Source organism: Miniopterus schreibersii (assembly GCF_964146895.1).
Source record: "Miniopterus schreibersii genome assembly, chromosome: 4".
NCBI lineage: Eukaryota > Metazoa > Chordata > Mammalia > Chiroptera > Miniopteridae > Miniopterus > Miniopterus schreibersii.
In genome coordinates, this window is record NC_138105.1 from 72,318,217 (window position 1) to 72,342,381 (window position 24,165).

The window sequence follows — 24,165 nt, forward strand, 5'->3', positions numbered from 1 at the left end:
GTACTAAAATTTAGGTTTCATGTAAATTTCAGGAATTACAAAATATTATACTTTTAATTCAAAAGTCATTTTTAGCTGGCCATGGGCTTTATCCTGTGCACCAAAGGGTTGCTGATTTGATTCCCAGTCAGGGTACATGTGCAAGTTTCAGTCTGGATCCCCTGTCAGGGGCTGTTGGGGAGTCAGCCCCTGGATGTTTCACACGCACATTGATGTTTCTCTCTCTAAAAATCAGTAAAAATATTTGGGGGAAAATAACAAAAAGAAAACAAAAGAACCAAAAGGGAAAAAAAAAAATTTTTAAGAAAGAGAAAAACAAAACAAAAGCCCTGGGTCGCTCATTTGGTTGAAACGTCCTCCTGTACACCAAAAGGGTTTCCTCCCCAGTTGGGTAGAGGCAACTAATGGATATTTCTCTCTCACGTTAATGTTTCTCTCTCTCTCTCTCAAAAATCACCCAGTCTGCCTATCCGGCGTGGCTCAGCAGTTGAGAATTGACCTATGATCCAGGAAATCGCAGTGCAATTCCTGGTCAGGGCACATGCCCGGGTTGCAGGATAGATCCCCAGTCGGGGGCATGCAGGAGGCATCTACTTCATGCTCTTTCCCCCTCTCCGTTCCTCTTTCTGAAATCAATAAAGGTATATATATATTTTTAAAAGATGGGCCCCAAATATCCCCACCTCCTAGAATTTATACTTTTGTAATGTCCCCTTGAGTGTGAGCTAAACCTAGAGACTTGCTGCTAATGAAAAAGTGATGTCACTTTCCTGATTGGGTTACAAAAAACTGTGACTTTAATCTAGCTGGACTCTTGCTTTTTCAGCTTGCATATTTTGATAAAGCAAGCTGCCATATAGGAGAGACCCATATGGCGAGGAACTTAGGGTGGCTTCTGGTCAATAGCCAGCAAGGAGCTAAAGCCCTCAGTCTAACATCTGAAGGAATTAAGTTCTATTAACAACCACATGAGGAACATTGAAAGTAGATTCTACCATAGTCATGCCTTCAGATTTGAGACCACAGCTTTGGCCAACAGTTTGATTACAGCAATATAATTCTGAGGACCCAGCTAAGCCACACCTGGATTTCTGACTCCCAGAAATGATGTTTTCTTTTAAGCCACTAACTTTTGGAGTAACTTTTAAAGCAGCAATAGATAACTATTAACATAGATTCTGGGACCAAATACCCCCTTTCCCTAGGGAAGACTTATTTCAGCCTTACTGAGGTTGATGAATAGCTGTAAGCAAGTTCTTTCTTCTCCGAGAATATTCTCTTAGCTTCCCCTTGTCTTGCCATTGCTGAGCTAGACAACATGCATTTCAAACACTGGGGAAAATTGTTGTGGTTTTAGTTCATTTGAGACCATCAGTATTGTCATTCTCATTGTCCTCCAATAGGAAGGAATTATGAGAACCATTGTAGTAAACAATTTACACATTGTTACTCTAAAGTAAGTCATTGGCTCTTGGGGGATATCTGTAAAGAGAAATTCAGAGAATTTTATGGCAGCAAATGGAAATTTGTATTGTGATGCATTTGTGAACTATCTTCACTCCTATTTAAAGAAATTTTCCCAAATCTTTCTAGGCATCTGAGAAGCCAAAATCCCTAGGCATTTCCCATGGGGAGGTTGAGGATTTGTTCTTCAGGGGGTATCTTTGGGTAGGTTACTAAGCAAAGATGTGATACATGTACCCACAGTGCCTGGGCCTTACAGGCACTTAAATACCCAACTTGTTGACCTATGACTCATAAATTTAGATCCCAAAAGGAGATTTTATCTACTTCATGCTCTTTATTCAAAGAATCCAGCTTAAGTGGATTGGCTGGAATTAGAATATTTGCAACCTAGACAATGGCCTTAATGGAATTAACAGTTAGGAGAAAAATTACTGAGACTATAAATAACTTTAAAAAGAAATGTTACAAGGATGCCAACATTGTATTCAAAGTTCTAGCCAGACCGATCAGGCAAGAAAAAGATATGAAAGGCATTCATATAGGAAAGGAAGAAGTAAAAACAATCATTATTTACAGATGGCATAATCTCATATGTGGGAAATCCTAAAGAATCCACCAAAAGACTATCAGAGCTATTAAACAAATTCAGAGAAGTTGCAGGATACAAGATCACACAAAAATCAGCTGTATTTCTGGTGATGGAAAAAATAAAATGAAGAAGCCCGGCCGGGCGTGGCTCAGCGTTTGAGCATCGACCTAGGATCCAGGTGATCCAGGTTCGATTCACATGCCCGGGTTGCAGGCTTGATTCCCAGTCGGGGGCATGCAGGAGGCAGTCGATCAGTGACTCTCATTATTGATGTTTCTTTCTCTCTTCCCCCCTCTCCTTTCCTCTCTCTGAAATCAAAGATATATTTTAAAAAAATAATAAAAGACAAAAACACAACAAAATCAGCTACATTTCTATACACTAGCAATGGACAATCCATAAATGGAATTAAGAAAACAATTCCATTTACAATAGCATCAAAAGAATGAAATACTTAGGAATAAATTTAACATAAGTACAGAAGTTTCAGCAGAAGTGCTGAAAACTATAAAACAGTGCTTAAAGATGTTACAGAAGACCTAAATAAGTGGAAAGACATCTGTGTTCATGAACTGAATAGCAGTACCCAAAATAATCTATAGATTCAACATAATTTCTACCTGAATACCAGCTGGTTTCTTTGTAGGAAATTTAAGGGACCCAGATTAACCAAAACAATCTTGAAAAAGAGAAACGAAGTTGGAGGATTCACACGCCCTAATTCCAAATCTTACTACAAAGCTGCAATGTGGAACTGGCATAAGGACAGAATACACAGAACAATAGAGTCGAACTCAGAGTCCAGAAATAAACCCATGTCGCTATAGTCAACTGACATGTTGACAAGGGTGCCACAACTATTCAATTGGGAAAGGATAGTTTCTTCACCAAGTGGTGTTGGGACAACCAGATATCCACCTGGAATAGAATAAAATTGGATCCTTATCTCACACCATATACAAAAATTAACTCAAAATGGATCATAGACCTAAATATAAGAATTAAAAAACCATAAAATTCTTAGAAGAGAATGTAGGGGTAGATCTTTATGACCTTGGATTTGGCAATGATTTCTTACATATGACGCCAAAAGTACAAGTAAGAAAAGAAAAAATAAATTGGACTTAAAAACAAATTGTTTTTTTGCATCAAAAGGCACTATTAAGGGAGTGAAGACAGCCCAGACAATGAAAAAAATTTTGCAAATCACATCTGTTAAGTGTCTATTATAATACAATATATAAACAATTACAGTATATAAACAACTTAACAAAAAGACAACCCAAATAAAAAAACAAGCAAAGAACTTGTATAGATATTCGTCCAGAGATAAACAAATGACCAACAAGCACATGAAGGAATGCCCAGCAACATTAGTCTTTAGGGAAATGCAGATCAAAACCACAATGAGATACCACTTCACACCCACTGGGATGGCCACAGTAAAAAAATTTTTTTAAAAAGTATCAGGAAGTGGAGAAATTGGAACCCTTGTACATTGCTGATGGGAATGTAAAATGGGCAGCTGTTGTGGAAAAGTTTGTTGGTTCTTCAGACATTTAAACAGAGAATTCCCATATGACCCAATAATTCCACTCCTAGGTATATATTCAAAAGAATTGAAAAGTTACTCAGATACTTGTTCAAGAATGTTCCTAGCAGCACTAGTCACAATGGTCAAAAGGTAGAAACAACTCAAATGCCCATTATTGGATGGCTGGATAAACATATGCAGCATATATATACAAGGGGATGATATTCAGCCATAAAAAGAAATGAAGTACTGATACAGGCTACGACATAAAGGAACCTCAAAAACCTGCTTGCTCAGTGGTTGAGTGTCAACCCATGAAGAGGTCACAGTTTGATTCCATTTCAGGGCACACGCATGAGTTGCGGGTTTGACCCCCAGTATGGAGTGTGCAAGAGGCAGCCAATTGGTGATTCTGTCACCATCATTGATGTTTCTCTCTCTTCCTTACCCTAACCCTCTCTGAAATCAATAAAAACATATTTAGAAACAAAAACATGCTTAGTGAAAGTAGCCAGACTGAAAGGTCATGTATTATATGTTTCCCTTTATATGAAATATCCAGAATAAATCCAGAGACAGAAAGCAGATTAATGGTTGTCAGGGGGTGGGGGAGGGAAATAGGCCGTGACTACTAATGGATAAGGGTATCCTTTTAGGGTGAGGAAAATGTCTTGGACTAGTTATAGGTGATGGGGTTGTACAACATCATGAGTGTTCCAAATGCCACTGCATCATCCACTGTAATATGGTTAACAGCTCATTTTCTGTGAGTATTACATCTAAAAATTTTAAATGTTGAGCTTGGCCAACCACTTTTTCAAAAGTCCATGTGTTTATTATCTCCCTGAATTCTGATAGCCAACCCCATGAGAATGGATTGCCCCCTATCCCTTCATATTGCCCCCCAAAATAAATTCTAATTTCTTATCTATATAAAATATACACTCACCAGATAGTGTCTTGAGAGGAGGTACATAGACTATTAAATCTGATTGCAAAAAGACAACTACCTTGATAGGCTTCAGTGTCCTTATATAAATAAGATAAAGTGCCCCAATACTTTCTTAATTCCAGAGCCATCAGTGTTAAATCAGTGCAAAGCCACACCCATGGTTTTTCTTCCATGCCCATTTATTTATTGAACCACTACCCCCAGGGAAGCGCCTGAAAAAAAGTAAAATGTTAAAAGATTCTTCCAGCCCAGCCGGGGCATGGCTCAGCAGTTGAGCATCAACTTATCCAGATCGAGGTTTGATTCCTGGTCAGGGCACATGCCTGGGTTTCGGGCTTGATCCTGTGGGGGGCGTGCAGGAGGCAGCCCATCAATGACTCTCGAATCACTGATATTTCTCTCTCTCTCCCCCCCCCTCCCTTCCTCTCTCTGAAATCAATAAAGATAAAAAATTCTACTCCTGTCAGTTCTAAAATTCTACTTGAACTCTGGGTCTGTATATAATCACTACTGGCCACACTTCTGGTGAGCAAAGACTACTTTCAGCCAGGTTATCAGGAAATTTCTTTGTGGTCCAAAATCTAATTTTGGATTTAATACTATGTACTCTTGAATGGGCACTTTGTTCATTACATTGTATTGTTTTCCCCTTTAGCAACTATTAATTTCATAAAAACCCAATGAAATCATACAAGCCAGCAATATGATTACATAAGTTGTAATCAGGGCTGCCATTCCTAAAATATTTTTTGCTTGGATAGCAGGGATTGCCATCTGCACAGAACCTGTTTTTAAATAAAGGTACTCTTTGCAAAGTTCATGGCCATTGGTATCTCACAGACCTGTGTATTAATTTGGGTATCCCCACATCGTCGATGTGTGACCCTTAACCTCCCCCTCAGGATTCTCTAAAATTGGGAAATAACTGGTAAAAATTAGTTCCCAACTGAGGAAGCTTGCAATTTGTCATCTCAGGAAATACAAGGGCATTCCTTTGTGCAACCCAAGTAGTTACTCCCCATCTTGGGGAATGATGGCCTGGTTCAACCTACCTTTAGGAATAAAATTATCAGTGTTATTTTACACAGGGTGGGGGTGGGGGGTGAAAGAATGTCACTGAAATTCAGATATAGATTTCATGACAAGCCTTGGGATTACTTTTACAAGAAAAACAAAACAAAGCAATTTCATAGTTTTGTTACCTTTTTTCAGACTACTGATGTTCAATGTCACCAACACTTCCGATTCAAGAAAAGCTTCAAAGGGCATGCTGAACCTGTGACTAAGCCACATGTACACAGGAGTAAGGAATAATGTGCAGAAACAGTTCAGAGGCACTATTTTCATGATTACTGAAGTTTATTTTTTAGTTCTAATACTGACTTTTTCATAAATATTCATCTCGCATCTCCAGTAAGGCTCCTTGAGAGCAGTGCCCACATCTTATTTTTTTATGTTTTTATTGATTTCAAAGAGGAGAGGAGAAGGAGAGGAAGGGGAGGGGGAGGGAGGGGAGGGAGAGATAGAAACATCAATGATGAGAGAGTCGTCATTCATTGGCTGCCTCCTGCACGCCCCCTACTAGAGATCAAGCCCACAAACCGGGCATGTCCTCACCAGGAATTAAACCTGTCTCCTGGATCATAGGTTGATGCTCAACCGCTGAGCCATGCTAGCAAGGCTACATCTTATTTTTATCATGAATTAGCACCTGGTACACAGTAGATGCTCATCAAATATTTTTACTACCTCTTAAATTATTTTCCCACTAGCCAATGCTTCCTCGAATGTGACAGTTCAAAAATTTACAGGCAGTCTGGCTTTAACATGTTAGTTTTCCTTTCTCACAAACTCAGAAATCTCCAAAGGAAGAGGATTTATTTAAAATGAAATGTTTATTTCATTATATTCATTTTTTACAGATAACATCTTATCTGTGGCTACTTATATTGGTTTTCCATTCATGGGAGTGACATCAAGTTTTCTTTTTAATTATATTTAAGAGGAAGTAACTCAATTTTAAGGAAAAAACCCTGAAGTAATGCAGAGGTGGAACACATGTAAGATAAGTTCTGAAGGTGATCTGCCAAGGATTAAAGGTTGGGAAACAATGCCCTAGGCAAAATGTCCCCATTCTTAAGGGGTCACTGGGTGTGCTTCCAGTGGTGCAGTTATGTCAGATTCATCAGGCCTTTGAGAGTTCACTGATGTGACAAAACCAACATCACAAGCTAACAAGATTCTGCTACACCTTGTGAGAATCAGAACACTATTCAGTGAGCTACAAAAGCAGAGGTCAAAACCTGAAGCCAAAGCAAATTCTTGAAACTTAAAAAATATACATACACATATATTTATAAAGCAAGATGTATCCTAGTAATAATGAGCTGCTCCCAGAAAAAATAGTAATAAAAAAAGAATAAAGGGCATTCAGCCAGTGGCTATATTTAACAAGCAAAGTATCATCAAAATCTAATTGCCCAACTTTTATTATTCCAACTGCAGTGTAGAGAGGTAACAGCTGCTTGGGGGAATGTACTTCTGCAGCCTTCAAACCAAGGCAGAAAGCCACTCAACTCTATTAGACAAGCCCATGAGGTACATTTTTCTGAAGGAAATAGCTGGGTCTCTTCACCAAAATAAGTTTTCAGTATATTCCAATAACACAAATCCTAGTACTACTTATAAACCAAAGGAGAAAGAGCAATGCATCATTTAACACATTCCTTGAAACAGGGAGAGGAGGATCATTCTGTGGGAATAACATCTTTGGATTCTGCATCAGTTTGTTCCACTTCGGCTTCCACGGCAGCTGGGGCAGGAACAGTGACTGTTACGGTGCTTTTTGCCTCTGCTTCACCTTCAGCCCCCACAGCCTCATTTCTAGCCTGGGCAGCTTTACTTCCAGCCTCTGCTTCAGCGTTCCTCTTCCCAGATGCCATTCCACAGTGTGTGTCTGCTTCCAGTGGCTGTTCTGGATGGGGACCACTAGTGGCCTCTGCCGCGTCCACGGGGCCTTCCCCTTCAGCCAGCATTTCAATACTTTCTGGAGCTGGCACTCCTTCCCCCTCTACTGCCCTCACTGCTGCTGTAATCACCTCGGCTAACACTTCCGCAGCCACCTCTTCAGGTGTCTCTTCCTTATCCTCGCCTCCTAAATTGTCAACTCCTTCAATTTCTGGATCAACGGCTTCATTGGTGAAAGGGTCTTCACCCTGGCCAGGAAGAAACACAGATCAGTGCAGTCTAAAGAACTGTCCAAATGAGAAATGGAAGGAGACCCAGGCTGCTTGGAGTTCGTGCTTTCACGATGGGCAGTCAACAAGAGAAATACTTTATTCATTTATTTTAAAAATTGATTTTAGAGAGGGAGGAAGGGAAAGAGAGAGATAAAAACATCAACGTGAGCGAGATACATTGATCTGCTGCCTCCCATATGCGCCCTACTGGGGATTGAACCTAAAACCTAGGCATGTGTTCTGACCAGTAATTGAACCCACAACTTTCTGGTGCATGGGACAATATTCCATCCAACTGAGCCACACTGGCCAGGACAACAGAAATAATTTAAACTACACCAGGTGAGTTAATCCTACAGGTTCTCAGACCCTACAGATTCAGAAAGACATCTCCGAAAAGCTTCGCAAGAGCTATTTTGTACTCTTCATTCAAGCGCATAACCACAGGAAAAGTTCCAAAAGACCTAGACCTAAACCAAAAATGTTTGAAAGTCTCATAACAGGAAGTTAAGACTATTTTAAATTTTAGTTTCATTTAAGCTCAGAGCTCTGGCATGAGGATTATCCCCAATTTACAGACAAGGAAATGAGACTCAAAGATCAGTAACTTGCCAGAGGTCACACAGCTATTAAACATCAGTCGGGAGTCAAACCCAATTCTGACTCTCCTCAGAAGCCAAACTTCTCACAAGCGTATTCTAAAATTGTCTCTAGTTTAGAAAAAGAAAACTAAATATTATCGCTACCAGATTAAGAAACGTGTTTTAAAATATGCTGATTAGAATTTTGAGTCTATACCTGACTCCAGAGACTTTAAATCTGTTTAAGCCACAAGGTAAAACACTGACCAGTCATGGTTCTTAAATTAATTACAATAAGTCCTCACTTAATGTCATCAACAGGTTCTTGGAACTGTGGATAAATGAGGTATACGATGTAAAAACCAATTTTACCATAGGTTAACTGATATAAACAATTATATCAATTGTTTATATTATCAACATACCTGTGATATCTCATCAACATTATGATGAAATGACATTGAACAAAATGATGTTATTCGAGAACCTGCTATAGTTAGATTCTGTGCCTTTATTGGGTAGAATGAATTGTCAAATACTGAAGCATTTAATAACTGAGAGGAGAGCAGACAGGTCCTGCCAGCTATGCTGGACCTTAGCTACCAGCCGAAGTTGGTCATGGGGCTGAGCATTTAGCAAAATGGGCCTCCCAAGGAGGAACCAGGCAGGGGCTCTTCAGCTTCTTTCCCATGCACCCTCTTTGGGACTTTTTATTACTCTGCTCGTGTCATTATGGCTCAGTGGTTGTGGCACCTCTGGGATGTGGCCCTGCTTGATTAATCTGTACAATAGTGCTGACTCTCTCCACAGTTGTAGAATTCCCAATCCTGATACATTCCAACAGTCCTCAATTCTTCAAGACTCAGAAATGCTAAATACTGTGCTCGAGATACAATTCCATACTCGTAGTTCATTCTCCACTTCAAAGGTTTTTCCCGTCCACTGGACTCCTAACCTTGAGGTACTTTTCCAGCATCTTCACTATATGTCTGTTATTCAAAACACTCTTAGCCACATGGAGACTTGTTTTCTTGAACTGTTCAGCAGCCAACTGCAAAGGGAACCAAAAATGGGCTTTTAAAAATGGCTCATATAAAGGGGCAAGAGAACACACAGCCAGGCTATAGTAAGTTGCCCTGAGATCAGCCATATGCAGAGACGACCAACATCTTTCTTCAATAAGGCAAATCCCAAAGTGCCAGACTCCAGGAGTGAGAGAAAGAAGGCACTACAGACGTTGGAACTGACACCGTGCAACAGTGTAGAAAAGTCTGATAAGCACCACAGACACCCCTCTGATGTCCAGGTACCATGTGCATAAGCAAAGATGAAATGAGCATTTACAGCTTAGCTCTGTAAACTAAGGAGGAAAAGGAGTAAGCTTTTTCTTTTCAGTTTTGAGTTATATTAATTTTGTAAGTCAATAGCAAAAGTATGGATGCTCAAAAACAGCTTGACACGCACATAGTAATCTCTTGTTTATACAGTGCTTCTGGCTGGTTTTAGTAAAACTGGGAGATGGGGAGGCCTGGCTGGGTAGCTCAGTTGGTTAGAAAACCATCCTGATACACCAAGGTTGCAGGTGTATCAGGTATGTGCCCCAGTCAGGGAACATACGAGAAGCAACCAATGAATGCATAAATAAGTGGAACAACAAATCAATGTGTGTCCCTCCCCACCCCCTAACCCCCACTTTCTAAAATAAAACAAAAAACTGGGAGATGGGCAGGCAGGTATTGAGAGCTCCATTTCATCGTTGGGTAAACTAAGGACAGAGATGTTAAAATCAGGGATCAGCAAGCTATAGCCAGTGGGCAAGTGCAGCCACACCTCTCCTTCACTTAGTATCTATGGCTGCTTTTGCCCACCAATGGCAGACTTGTTGGACAGAGACCCTATGGCCTGCAAAGTTAAAAATATTTACAATTTGACCTTTAACAGAAAAATTTGCTGACCACGAACTAAATTTTTAGCCTCAGGCCCCATCAACTAGTAAGGACCAAATGGGTCCCCTAGGCCACTCTGCTCTGAATGGCCCTTGGCCTCAATTTATAGAAATCTTGTTTTTCAGCAATAGGGGATTGATTTGGGTGGTTTACAGGGAACATTCTCAAACCAGGACAATTTTAGCTATGTATTTAATGAATCCTAAGCAAAACATTTTCTTACATTTTAACAGAAGCTGGGATGCACTGTACAATCAATTGATGAAGTGACAGACTTGATGGAATATGGCAGGAGCCCCTAAAGATGTTAGCATTCCCTGTAAGGCACAGAAGGTTCTAAACCCCCCACTGGCAGCCAGGGAAGGCTTGACCCTGAGCCAGCATCAGGAGGGGACTCACCCGGCGGTTGTGATTGTGATCGACAGAGTGGAGGTGCCGCTGGAGGAGCTGGTGCTGTGCGGGGATCAGCATGTCGCAAGCCAGGCAGTGAGCAGCCTCAATCTTCTTGAAGAAGTGCTCCTGGCCAATCCCTGTTGATGAAACCCAAGTCATGTGGGAAAGCATGCATGTGATGCTTTCCTCCCAGCCCCCAACGAGGCCCACGTTTTCTCCCTACAGCCTTCTCTAGGGATTCAGTTAACTCTGAGACAGGCATCATCAGCCTTCTAGCAGGTGTAAGGTCCGAACAATCAGCCTCCAAACAGGGAAATTTATTACTTCCAACTTTTCTCATCCTTCAGTCCAAGGAGGAAACAACTGCAGAGCCCTTATCACTCTGATAAGTTGCCTATAGAGCTGAGATCTGTATTAGGCCACACTTGAGAGCCTCTTTCCATTGCTAAGTGCCCCTCCCACAGGTCTTCACATCACATCCTCAGCAGCCCTGTGCTAGTTTTGCACCGAGCCATGTGCCTTAGCACCTTGCAGAACAGCAAGCCCCCTAGGATCACAACTCACCTTTGAAAGGATCTGGTTTGGGTTTTGTGCTTTCTTTCTCCATCAGTTCCTGACGCCGCTTCTCAATCTTCTTATTCCTATTTACAATGTATTCCTAGAGGGGTTGGGAGACAGCACCAAATGAAATCGGGAGAGGATGGCACATGTGGATATTCCTCAACTACACCAGAGGCAGCTCACCATGGGTGGCTGCCAAGACCCTATCGGATGACAGCCTTGTCTCAGCTGCCCCAAGGGTAGGAAGATGGTGATGAGAGCAGCTCCATGGGCGGAACAAATGGGAACTACAATGGCTGCAGCTCTCTGTTACTCCTCTGACATGGGAACTGGAACAACTGTTATTCTGGAAAAAGGAATCTTTACCAAGTTTAGACCTCTTATTTCCCTTCCCTTTCCCTGTGAGGGATCTGACACCTGTAGGATCAGCAAGAAACAATGTGACAGAGGCCAAGTGTGCTTCACCTGAAGGAACTCGACCGTCTTGTCAGGCAGTTTGGTACTTATAAATCGCAGTGTCTCTTTGTGAAATTTGCTTTGCAGATGCTTCTGGATTTCTTCATCTTCAAAGCTACGAAATTTACACACGGAACAGGCAAACTGAATCCTGGAGAAGGAAGACAAAAAGCAAGAACAGTGATGCAGGGATAACCAGTTCATCTCTGGTTAGAACTGAAACAGAAATGGGAAAGCAATTTCTGATCCAAAACTTCTGACTTCTCACGGGGTACCAAGGATAGCAGTTTCCACCCAGCCAGGCGTGGCTCAGCAGTTGAGCACCGACCTAGGATCCAGGAGATCACAGTTTGATTCCCGGTCAGGGCACATGACCAGGTTGAGGGCACGATCCCCAGTGGGGGACATGTAAGAAGCAGCTAATCAATGGTTCTCATCATTTATGTTTCTCTCCCCCCCCCCCCTTCCTCTCTCTGAAATCAATAAAGATATATATATATATTTAAAATATAGCAGTTTCCTTGTTTCCTCATCCTAGGGATGGGAGTACAACCTCGAGAGTATTTAGGAAAATAATTCATGTAGCAATTTCCTACCATACCAGTCTTTTTGGCCCAAAGGCCTTAGGCAACTCCATTTTAGGTAGCCGGTTCGATTCCCTATAAGGGCACATACCTGGGTTGTGGGTCCAATCCCCAGTTGGGGCACATACAGAAGGCAACCAATCAATGTTTCTCTCTCACATCAGTCTCTCTCCCCCCTTTCCTCTTTCTAAGGATGTCATCCTTAGGTGAGGATTAAAAAAAAAATTCATATGACCTAAGAACAGTTCTCCCACAGGATTCAATGTAAAGGCACACTATGTCAAATTCATGGATAAAAACTAAGGTTTCTTTGTCATGTGCTTTCAAAGTCTCACAAAGGCAATCATGTTGTAAGGTGAGAAGAGAGTGGCCTGTAGACCACACCTCCACAGTGCAGTGCTGTTTCCCTTGGCTCTGCCCAGGAGCCTCTGGATCTTCTGGGGTAAGAGCACAGGCCCTGCAGCATTCAGAACTCCTCTCCCAACTCAGGAGATCTGCTGGCCTCCAACACCTGGGTTGGATCTCTAGACAAGTGCCACAAGCTTTTGTAGATACCCTGACAGAGGAGTGAAGCGGAAAAAAATCACCCAGGCCCTATGTGCAGAACTGTTAAAAATGTCATCTCAGTTCTCATGTGACATGAAAATAGATCAAATCTAGCTATCACTTACTATCTGTTTAACAAGAGTTTTGATGAATTTTTGTAATACCTGAAAGCTCCTACTTCTTGGTTCCTGGCTTCCCTGCCTGTTAACCCTTTTGCTAAGCATTCTTTGCACAGGAAAATCACTACTCCAGGTGCTTAAGAGCAAGGAGTACCCCTCAAGTCATTAAGAGAGCCTGTGCATACAGAAGCAGTTATGTGTGGTTAAGACCTCAGCAATTAAGTGCTCCCATAGCCACCAGTGGTTTACTTTTCTAGTCAGCAACCACTAAATAACTGAACAGGGAGAGAGGTGCATGGTGTGGTCACACCAACACTCTGGGCTTCATGTTTTTGTGCTTCTTTTCTCTACTTAAAGACAACCTTGAAGGTAATATCTATACGTGTGTAACAGTTAAGTCAAACTCCAGTGGTGGTCTAGATTTGGACAACCCACCCGAGCACCTTCTTAGCAGCTCCGCTTAACGAAAAATACTTGTTTGGGATGACAGACATAAGCCAGGGGACAAGGAAACTCCCCACAGGTGTGCAGGACATTAGAGCCCCTGGCTGAGCACATGAGGGCCACAGGGACCCTCTGGCAAGGATATGATTCTGTTCGTGTTTCCCAAGTTTTGTCTCCCACCGCCCTGACTAGGATTTCCCCACAGACAACTGGAGTCAGCTCAAACCAGGCTCCCCTTGCATCATGGAGTGAAGACAGATGAGCTCAGGTGGGCCTTGACAGTGCTCAGGTCCAGCTGACCTCCCACCTCACCTGTCAGCTGCTCGGTCTCGCATCCTATCTCTTCTCCTTTGCTTTTCCCTTCTCTTCTTCACTTCGTCATCCTCGTCATCCTTCTCTCCTGCAACAGAGAAATCCCTTCAAGACCCTCTGTAGAGTCTGTAGAGGAGCTGAGCACCAGGGCCTTGATGGGGCTGCAGCTTGGCCACCGTACCCTGTGCCCTGCTGCTGCCTCCATATATGGCAGGGTCAGGACACCCTGAGGCACCAAGGGGATGTCAAAGGCTCCCAACAACGATGAGCATGGATGAGAACACTTGGGAGTTCCCAGGAGAGATACCTCACTCCCCCCTTGGCCTGATAAGGCTAGGATGGGCCAGGGACATGGCCCACCCATCCCACTCACACTAAGGCCCACCTGCTCTCTCTGTCCTTCCCTATCCTGCTTTTCCAATCCAGTGCCCTATGAGTGGGTCTTCTCCCAACATCAGTTAAGAGAGAGAGAAGTAGTTCTTCTTAGGTAAAGAGGCAGCAGGTAGAAGGCCTCAGAAAATAAAGCAAGCTGTTCTACCTCCCTCCTTCCCACATCTAAGTAGACCACGACAACCATCCCATAGGCCTCCTCTGAACTAGGGCCTCAGCAGGTCTGTTAGTCCTTGCTGGCCCAAACTCTATCTTCCACTCACAAAAACTGTCACTCTAGGACTTTCCCAGGGCTATGTGGGAAGCAATCCTAGAAAGAGAAGTGGGAAGAGACCTATCGGTCCTCCGTCCATCCCCTGGGGCCAGCGCAGGAGCTCTGAGAGCCGTGCAGCCCAGTATCCCCAGCGTGAGGCCAGGCCAGGTAACCGTGGCTCAGAGCCAGGGCCAGACACTGAAAACAGGTTGGATAAGCATCTGAACTGTAACCCCTACCCCTGATGCCAGTCACGAGACTGTCCCACGAAGATGGCGACCGGCGTGCGCTGCTCAGAAGCCTCTCAAAAGGGCGTGTGGGATTTTTGGCAAGAGGTCACTGCCTGAAACTATTACTGCTGTTTAATAGCAAAGTCATCCCGGGTAGATAGCAGGACCTGCGCGCAATAAACACGTCACCTTTGCTTTAGCATTTTCCCTGCTGCATGAGCTGTTCAATGCTGTGTGGACCCATGCTACAAACATAATCACTTCAACAGGGTAAGAGGACCTGAGAGGGTTAGCCAAGCCTGAACACATAAGGGAAGGAGTATCTAAGCCAGGGACCTTCAGAACTGATGGGAGCAGAGCCAGCCTGTGATTCTGGGGGGAAACCAGCTTCGAACAGACCCCTGGGAACAGGAAAAGTGGCTTTTGGGTAAGCTCAAGGCCATGTCTTAGGCTGCTTCTCCATACCCACCAGAAGTTTAATTTGGCTTTGCTTCTGCTGATGAATTTGGACCCTTAGGTCTCTGGCACTGGAACTGATAGGACCTGCTAAGCAATGAGCAATGACTGCCTCTGGGGTATCTGGGTCTGGATATACCTGACAGCCTCCCCCCTTGCCCTGAGCTCCCAATCCAGGCAGGTGTCTGAACTCTGTCCCATGCAGCAACATGCCCTGCAGTTGCCAGGACCCCCACCATAGAGGCTGAGAGCACAGCTCTGGACTGGCAAGGAGGGAAATGGTGGAAAGAATGGAGCCTAGGAGAAAACAGTACGGGTACCTGTACTGGGCAAGGGTAACTGAGAAGACAGGCTGGAGGGCACCTGTTCTTTTCTCTCTTATGTTTCTGAGACTACGTTCACTATCACTGCAAGCTGTTGCGGACACCCACAGATGAGTTTCCCTGTCTCTCTCCATTAATTGAGGCCAACAGACCCATTTCCAGCAAGTGCTGCTCTAAATAATGGAGGAAAGCCTTGGGGTGAGTGCCATGGCCAAGGCCCACCCAGCAATCACGGCCCCTCTTCTGCCCTGAGCCGTCAGCCCCTCCATCCAGGACCCAGGCTTCCTCAGAAATCAAACTCAACTGAGAGTTGGGCAGTGTGTGCAGGACAGCCAGGCAGACACAGGAAAGTTCAAAGGGACAATGGGCAATGCCTACCTCTCTGCCTCCCGGAGTCGAAGAATTCATCCTCCTGAAAAAGGACACACACGAAGTCGGGTAGTGAGGCAGTTTCCTGAACTCCCCACACCAGCCTAGCTCCCTGCCACCACCTGATAGTTGCTGTACTACCAGGAACCCAGTCACAATGTGTTAGGACAAGGCCCAGGGCCATGGGATAAAACCTGAATGTGTCCTGTCACTACTGGTTGCCTTCGGAGATTCTGTGATGATGGCTAATTTGCTTTGCGTTTTTATTAAAGACACTGGCCCTCTTTCAGCTCTTTTTAAAGCTAAAGAACAGCCTCTGGCAATGTACACCTGCACAGCTCTGCACATGGGAATGCCAGGAGCTCATTCATCAACTGTCAAGAAACCCCAATTTGTAGGATGCTACTTCCAGTGCTTTACTGAAAATGGGTTTTACCAAGTTTCCCAGCCATCTGTTTGTATTTACCAAAAGCTGTAAAAAATCAGGTGTAGATAAAATTGATCATCTAACTGAAAATGGAAAGGGAGTCCACTTCTTAGGCACCAAGACAAAGATTAGATTACCAATCAGCTGGTACAACACAGTGATTCCTAGACTCAAGACTGAAGCAAAACAGACAAGGGGGCAAGTAAGACCCTCAGAAAAACTAAAAATTCACTGTATCCCACATCCCACTCCTCCCACCTTCAGCGAATCCGCTTGACCATTAGAAGCATCTGTACAAACCCTTCATACACACAGATCTAGGGCCCTACCCCAGACTTGGATCAGAATTTACAGGGGGTGGCAAAGGCTCACTCTCCAGGTCCTCAGCGTGGTCCTGGCTAAGAGCTGGCCTTAAACACCTGTCTACCATGACTGGATGGAAGGACTGAATGACCTGAATGCAGCTCAGCACCAGCACAAAGCTGGCAGTCTTCAGTACATGTTTGCAAGCCTCAGCCTGCACAGCCACTGCACTTACCGCATGTGCAGCTAGGCACATCACTACAAGGACACAGGAGCAGCTGTGCAGGAGGCTGGGAATTTCTTCAGGAAAGGGAAGGATTGTTGCAAGTGGAACACTCTTAGAAACCTAGCTGCAAGTCAGGATACTAAATCCACTTTTAAGGTAGAGGTGAGTCTACCATAGCAGCAGTTCCCGCCTCTGTGAGAAAGAAGCTAAAATAAGAAATCCTGCACTAGAGACAAAGAAGGCTGACCAGTGAAGGTGGACTTACACCCCTGAATTCTTCATCTCCAGACCGGAAGTCACCAGCACCATCATCTACCAGACACAAAGGGAACAGGAAAATCAGCCCCTCAGAGGCTGGCCCATTGTTTTCACCCTCCCAAGCTCACTGTCCCAAGTGTCCAAGCTTATCCTGATTTCAGTGGGGACTGTGGGAGCCTGGCTGACAGGCAGACAGAGCACTAAACATGCAACTGATTCATCTTATACCCACTGAAAATTCACAGTACCCCACTCCCAAGGCATACCATTTTCAGAAAAATCTCCTTCGCTGTCAGCCCGGGCCTGTTTGGCATCCGGCTCATCATAGATTTGCAACTGCTTCCGTTTCCTGCCCATGCCGTCTAGGCCACAGCGGTCAAACCCTCTCCACCTGGGCTACAGACACAAGCACATCCTGATGTACCACTTACCCGAACCATTAAGATACCCCAGAGAAATGAAAAATGAAGAGGTTATAAGATCAGAGAAGATAGATAAGGTCTTTTCAGAAGACAAAGAAAGATGACATAGTTTAATGCCCTCCCCCACCAAAAATTATGCTGAATATAAGAAGCTAGACACAAAAGGACACATATTGTATTCACATGGTATGTCCAGAACAGGCAAATCGCTAGAGACAGAGAGTCAGTTAATGGCTGCCAAGGGTCAGGGGAGAGAACAGGGAGTGACGGCTAATGACAGAAATTTCTTTCTCAGTTGATAGACATTTTCTAAAATTAGATGATGGTGAACGTTGCACAATTCTACACAATTTTACTAAAAGTCACACTGAAAAAAAAAAAGAATCTTATAATCTATAAGTTTTATCTCAATAAAGCTGTTTAAAAAGCAAAGCAAGGAAGGTGAGTTAGAACTTTGCAAAGCCTTACCCAATCCTTCATCCGGGTCTGTGACTGGCCACATCTGTAGGGCACAGCGTTGTCATAACCTCCTGCCCCCTGCATGCCCATCACTCCATAGTTGGGGGCCATAGACTGGGAGAAAAGAGAAGATGGGGGCCTGCTGGGGGAGGGGCCTCCCAGGCCCCGCCCACTCACATAGTTCAGCTCTGTCCAAGGAGTGGAAAGGGGATCCGAGGAGGCTGCTGATGTCATGAATGGGTCGCTGCGCATAAAGGTGCTGGGGTTGCTCCGGTCCTGAAAGCGGCCCTGACCCCGGCTCCGCATGAAGCCATCGACAGAGCCCCGCTCACGGGTGGGGTCCCGGCAGTCACTGTACTGACCACCAAAGCCACCATTGCGGTCAGGTCCCAGGTCAAAGTCATAGTTGTAGCTATAGCTGGTGCGGTAGGGATTGTGCTCAGGCAGACAAGACCTGGAGTCGTAGGAATCAAATGACTGGAAGCGGAAGGAACTGCAAAGAAAGGACAACCATCACTACATGCTTTGGATTCGACCTCAACACTTCCTGCAAAGCTGACCTCCCTACACTCAGAACAGCAAAGCAAACAAAACCACCACTTGCCCCTCCTAAATGCTCAGAGACAAAACAGACCAATATTCCCCTCCAAACACTGATGAATGAGGGCACAAGCCGTTGGCCACAAGAGCAGGGAGGCTCTGCTAAGCTCCTGGTGCAGAAATAAGGAGTCTAGCATAGTTTAGCCACAGTCATGCCCTAAACCCCATCACTGAGGAAACTAGCAAGTCCAATTACAATGCCTCTGTCCTAAAGGCCCAACTCATCTACCCATGCTCAGGAGGGAGCCTGGGAAGAGCCTTCCTGGGAGAGCAGGTGCCCACTCCTGTCTGCACAAAGCATGGTGTTCGGATCCCCAGGGAAGAGCTCAGGTCTGTAATTACCTCTCCCGGTCCTGCATGCCCTCCCCACCGGTGCTGCTCCCACCCCTGCCTCCTTCCTTGGACATCATGTCTAGACGCTGGTTGATCTTGGCAATGAGTGAGTCGGAATTGTCAGTGCTTGGCTCTGGCCCATAAGAGGCCATATGCATGGCAGGGCCCCCAGCCGCCAGGCCATCACCAGCCTTGGTGGCCTCCCAGGAGGCTGGGCCGTAGCTGTAGGTTGCTGCTGTGGTAACACTGGTGTTCTGGGCACCATAATAATTGTAGTTGTCATAACCTGCCAGGGGGAAGAAGAGTCAAGTTAGACCTCAGCAGCCACAAGGCTGGTCCACGGTGAACATGTCTGGGGAAGAGTATCCACTGGCATCAGAGAAGGAAGTGGGTCATGGGACCAAGTGCTCCTGGCATCACCCACACTGCACACCCACAATGCCTTTGTACAGCTCATAAAGGCATAAGGAGGAAGGCAGGGTGAGACTTCAACTCTGAGCAGATTTTCTCTGTCAGATCCTAAGGCTTGCTTCTCACCCAAAGCTAGAGGTGGCTGAGGGCCCAGCAGTGGCAGTTAGGGCTGTTAACATATCCACCATGGAGATATTGCTCCCAGAACAGAAACATACCCCCCCTCACCTCCTACAAGTTCCCCTTGAGGCCTCCTCAGCACCTCAGGCCCAGTCTGCCAAGCCTTCAGGAGAGCTGTGAGCACAGCTAGGAGGGGAGATAGGGGTCCCTGCATACCAGCTCCTCTGGGTGGCTCATCAGAGGCCCCCTTACCTACCCACTGACCCCCAAAAGGGCCTACCTTGCCAGCTGGCAACACCAGTTCCATATGCACCTTAGAGGAAACAAGAACACACAAAGGCTTTGTTTGCAGAACGAAGGCTTCTGAGACACCCCACCCCCCAGATGTTGGACAGTTGTCACCTCACTCCACTATCCATAGGGCCAAGGCTGCAGGTGGCTATGGCAGCACTCTGGGAGGCACCCTTCATTGCCTGTTAAGACGAGGAAAGGCTGGGCCCATTGGCTATAAAACTCATTTCTTAAAGCGCACTCGGCTAAGCAAAATCAGGGCTTCCCTCCTAGGCAAGCCCTGTCTCCACCATCAAGGCAATGGGAAGGACACTGCAGCCTTCTCAGAAAGCTTGTCCAGTGTGGGTCACCAGCCAAGAAGCCAGTGGGCTAGGGCCAGGCAGAGCCCTTCTAAAGTGCTAACATTCACTAGAAGCCAGAGCTCAGGCACCAACCACCAAAAATATGGAGAGTGCACCAGTAAAATATCATATCCCCAGCTCAAATGAGCACGGGTATATTATGTGTCTGAGTGACATGAAAGGCCTCTTCCTGGGAAACTTGGTGATGGGGCAGAGAAGTGACCCTGCCCCCAATGGTGCTAGGGGCAAGTCCCACGCTCAGAAAACAAAGGAAGCCATGGTCCCATCCCCTGGAACAGACACCGCAAAAAGCTAGCCGGTAACCAGAGCACATTCTGGTCCCTCAAATGCACTTTGTGCCACGAATTGGACTCCAGAACAGGGTTCAGCAAACAGGCCCCAGGCCAAATCTAGCCCATCACCAATTGTTATACAGCTGCCCACAAGCTAAGAATGGGTTTTATATTTTAACTTTTTATTTTTAATCCTTACCTGGGGATATTTTGTCCATTGCTTTTAGGGGTGGGGTGGGGTGAGAGAAACATTGATGTGAGAGACACATCAACTGGTTGCCTCCCACACGTGTTTGACTGGGGCCTGGGATTGAGCCTGCAACCGAGGTACATGCCCTTGGCTGGAATCTAACCTAGGACCCTTCAATCCACAGGCTGTCGCTCTAACCACTGAGGCAAACCGGCTAGGGCAGAGTTTTATATTTTAAAATGTTGGGGAAGAAAAGAAAAATCAAAAGAGTATTTTATGGCATGATATACATCACTTATATACTTGTCAAAACCCACAGAACTATATAATACAGAGTAAGTATTAAGTAAACTAGGGACTATAGGTAATAACAGTGTATCCACATTGGCTTGTTAATTGTAATAAATGTATCCCACTAATATAAGATGTTAATAGGGAAAACTGTGTAGGGGTGAAGGTAGGGCAAGCATATGAAACTCAACATACTGTATCTGCTTAATCTTATAAATCTAAAACTACTAAGAAATAAAGTCCATTAATTTAAAAAGTGTTTGGTTATACACTCAGCTTAGCTATTTACTTAGATTAAGATAACGAATTGCTACAACAGACTATTTCATGACACATGAAAAATTATATGGCATACAAATGTCAGTGTCCTTCAGTAAATATATTGAAACACAGACATATCTATTTGTTTATAAACTATCTGTGGTGACTTCTGCACTACAAAGATCATGTAGCCTGCAAAGTCGAAAAAATTTACTATCTGGCCCTTTACAGAAGGTTTCCTGGTCCCTGGGCTGCACCCCCATCCCCCCATATGCCTCTCCAGGCTACAGGCCACTGTTCCCGGGTGCAGCCTCAGAAATAGCTCTGTCAATCTGGTGCCTTGGGACGGGGATCCCAGAAGCCCATGCCTCCCCACACAGCAGGTCCCACCTACCCTGGGTGTTGGTGGGTCCAGCACTCCATGCCCCATAGCCTGCAAACAGAAGACCTGTGAGTTAGCATCTTATGTGTCACACCAGAGAACAGGTAGGTGCCTTGGAGGTACTCTGAAGAACCTAAAGGGATATCCTCAAAGGAGCTCAGTGTAAGCCTTACAAGGCAGCATAACCACAACACTGCCTCCCTAAAGGTCATCCCACAGCTGGCTGATTGCATCATCACACTCCACCTGCCTGAGGTCAAAACAGAAAAAAGGGGAGGGGAATGGGCCTTGGGCCAGTTCTGCCTGTCCCTTGCTGAGGGACCTTAGTCTAAGCCTCAACCCATAACTGAGGATGACACAGGAAGAGCCACCAGCTAGCCCAGCATTAGGACACTGTCCCATTCCCCTCCTTGGCTCACCAACTAAGCAGCCACAAGTGCTCCATAACTAGGAAGAAACTTTAGAATTTAGAGACAATAACTGTGCCTCTCTAGACCTCGCTTCCATAGGGTTTTGAACCCTCCAATGCTCTGGTGGGTCTTCAAGTCCCAGGGCGTCATCCTGGCCCTAAGAATCAGACTGGGCTCTCCTCTGTGGCAGCTCCCCTGCCCCTTCTAGACCCCAATAATAGCATCTGTCTGTCCCCTCTTCATCTCTGTGACCCTGGATGTGGCACAGCTGGGCACCGGCAGCTATTTACACCTGTCAAATGACTTTACCTTTAAGAAACAGAATATATCCAATCTCCCTTACTTGAACAACCCAAAGCACTAGCTGACTGTCTACTGTGTGCCAATACACAACAGGCACTAAGCAAACGTTAGCCAGCTTCACAGAAAGCCATTCAGAGATCAGGGAATTAAGGCTCAGGTTAGGGTACCTGACCCAAAGTCCCACTAAAGTTTGCCCTCTGCAAGGCGTATATCCTCCCCACACCACACAGCTTCCATATCTGTGTAGAGAACTGCAGAGTGGTGCTTCTAACTTCAAGTGACCAACTGTGGGGCACTGACTGCTTCACTGTGGGGCACTGGTCTAACAAAATGGCATATGCTACTAAGGTAATTTCACAATGCCCCTTGAAATAGGTACTATTTTTCTTGTAAAGGCTTCAGAGGCTAAGTCACTTGCCCAAGATCCTGGAACTGGGATATGGGTGAGGGAGCAACTGTCAACGCGCAGCCAGTCCTAGGAAATAACTCCAGGTGGAAAAGCTACAAAAGGATTTAGGGAAGCTGCAGCACCTAAACTGAGCCTGAAAGGTGTGGTTTTTTGGGGGGGGGGGGGGGGGGAAGAGCTCAGCGGGTCGGAAACCTCTTCAAGCTAAGGGCTTGCTTGCATGAGGTAGGATTACTGGCTGAAATATCTGGCCAGAAAGCAGGCAAAGAATGATGAGATCCAGTCAGGCTGCAGAAAAGACCAGGAGAGTCGGGCTGAGCCACCCCAGGACCCCGGACACACCCATGCATCTCAGAACCTCTCTGCTTCTGCAATTCCTGCGGCCCGGATCCCGCTAACGCCGCCACCTTCCAAGACAGACGCCTTCTCTAGCTTCTACTTCCAAGATCAGACCACCTGCTTCTAAAACCTCATACACTTGAATAGGGGCCTGCGCCTAGTCAAGCTCAACTGTTCCCAATTGGCAAACTCGGCTCCCAGTACAGAGCAAAGGCTTCCCAGTAAATTGATTTTGGAGATAAACAGCAGGTCCCCCGAGAAAGTCCGATCTGTCACAGGCCCTGCAACTCAAGTGGGGAAAGGGCACATTCCCTTTGTGCACAGCCCCCAGCACCTCCAGGCTACCCTAAGGCATTGCCTGAAAGAGAGCCACCAATCTGTCACCACCCCGGGGCACATCAGGTTCCCAGCTTTGCACAAGGAAATACCCAGCATGTGACCTCAAGGTCTCGTCCTACGCCGGCACGAGTCAGATCCACGGCTGAGCCCCAAGGCTGAGCCCCACAGAAGCCACACCCGGCCCGGCCGCGCTGTACCACGGAGCTGGTGGGGAAGACTCCGACCCCGCACCGCCCAGGCGCATTCCGGGACCTGCGCCCCTTGCCACGGGCGCCTCGCGGAGGCCCCAACCAAGCCCCGTGGATTCCAGGACAGGCGTGGCCGCCCGGGGGGAGGACCCCATGCCCCACGAGGTCGGACAGTGGCTCCGCCCCCCGGCGCCGCCATTTTGTGGCGTTTTCGGAAGGGGAAGGCGGCGGGCCCCTGAGCGCGGGAGCGATGGACAAGGCAGTCCGCCCGTCAGGACTGAGGCTTGAAAAACGTCTGGACAGCCCAAGAAACCCCCTGAAACCCGCCGCAGCGTCTGGACGCCGAGCTCCGCCCGCCCCCTCAAGCGCGGCCATCCAATCTGCACGCAGCGCCGCGGAAGCGACGGCGCCGCAGTCCAATGAGCGGCGGGCGCGCACCCCGTCCGTCTCTCCATACGACCGGGCTGCGGTACCTACTCTCGGGTGTAATCCCCAGTCCTGCGACCCTCTGCGCGACGGCGCACTCAGGAAGTGTCTGCCCGCCCCACACGGCCCTCAACTGCCTGTACGAACCTCCGTAGCCCTGTTCCATGTCCCGCTCGGTCCGCCAGCAGTCCCTTTTTCTAGGCTGCCACCAGAGGCACGCGCTCAACGCACCTTCCGCCGTCCACTACTGGAGGACCAGACACAGACCTAACTCCTTCCGAGCGATACCATTGCCTGGCTTTCAAGGTGAGCCCGCCTCCATCTCCCTAGCTGGCCTTGCGGTTGGTCGAGGTCGGCGCTCACGGCATCCTGGGAGTTTAGGTCTGGCACAGTACCACACCG

The 24,165-nt window shown here is 46.1% G+C and overlaps 2 protein-coding genes across 7 annotated transcripts in view; one reads left to right on the forward strand and one right to left on the reverse strand.

Annotated features, from left to right (window-relative positions):
* LOC308556324 (olfactory receptor 1f45-like) overlaps positions 1–24,165 on the forward strand; it is a gene marked incomplete at both ends in the record, with an annotated part of 504,663 nt that overhangs the window by 275,048 nt on the left and 205,450 nt on the right.
* Positions 5,138–24,143, reverse strand: AKAP8 (A-kinase anchoring protein 8). 6 transcript variants are annotated; one of them, XM_081136775.1, is made up of 14 exons: positions 23,239–23,482; positions 21,365–21,403; positions 19,584–19,616; positions 18,782–19,058; positions 17,849–18,332; positions 17,225–17,354; positions 16,966–17,012; positions 15,754–15,787; positions 13,724–13,811; positions 11,728–11,869; positions 11,266–11,359; positions 10,708–10,838; positions 9,318–9,413; positions 5,138–7,757 (listed from the first exon to the last, which is right to left on the reverse strand). In XM_081136775.1, the coding sequence occupies exons 1-14, from the start codon at positions 23,243–23,245 to the stop codon at positions 7,290–7,292; spliced, it is 2,070 nt and encodes a 689-aa protein (XP_080992901.1). In that variant the 5' UTR covers positions 23,246–23,482; the 3' UTR covers positions 5,138–7,289. The 6 variants fall into 6 exon arrangements, with proteins under 6 accessions (XP_080992901.1, XP_080992902.1, XP_080992904.1 ...); XM_081136776.1 differs by having other exon boundaries at positions 23,251–23,476; XM_081136774.1 differs by lacking the exon at positions 23,239–23,482 and adding an exon at positions 23,911–24,143 and having other exon boundaries at positions 5,892–7,757.

What these genes read in the sequence shown, in the direction of transcription:
- AKAP8 (XM_081136774.1), bottom strand. An exon ending in GGCATGCAGGACCGGGAGAG is followed by an intron (nt 18,333 to 18,781) that starts GTAATTACAGAC and finishes CTTTCTTTGCAG; the next exon opens with TTCCTTCCGCTTCCAGTCAT. An exon ending in GAGATGAAGAATTCAGGGGT is followed by an intron (nt 15,788 to 16,965) that starts GTAAGTCCACCT and finishes GTCCTTTTTCAG; the next exon opens with GAGGATGAATTCTTCGACTC.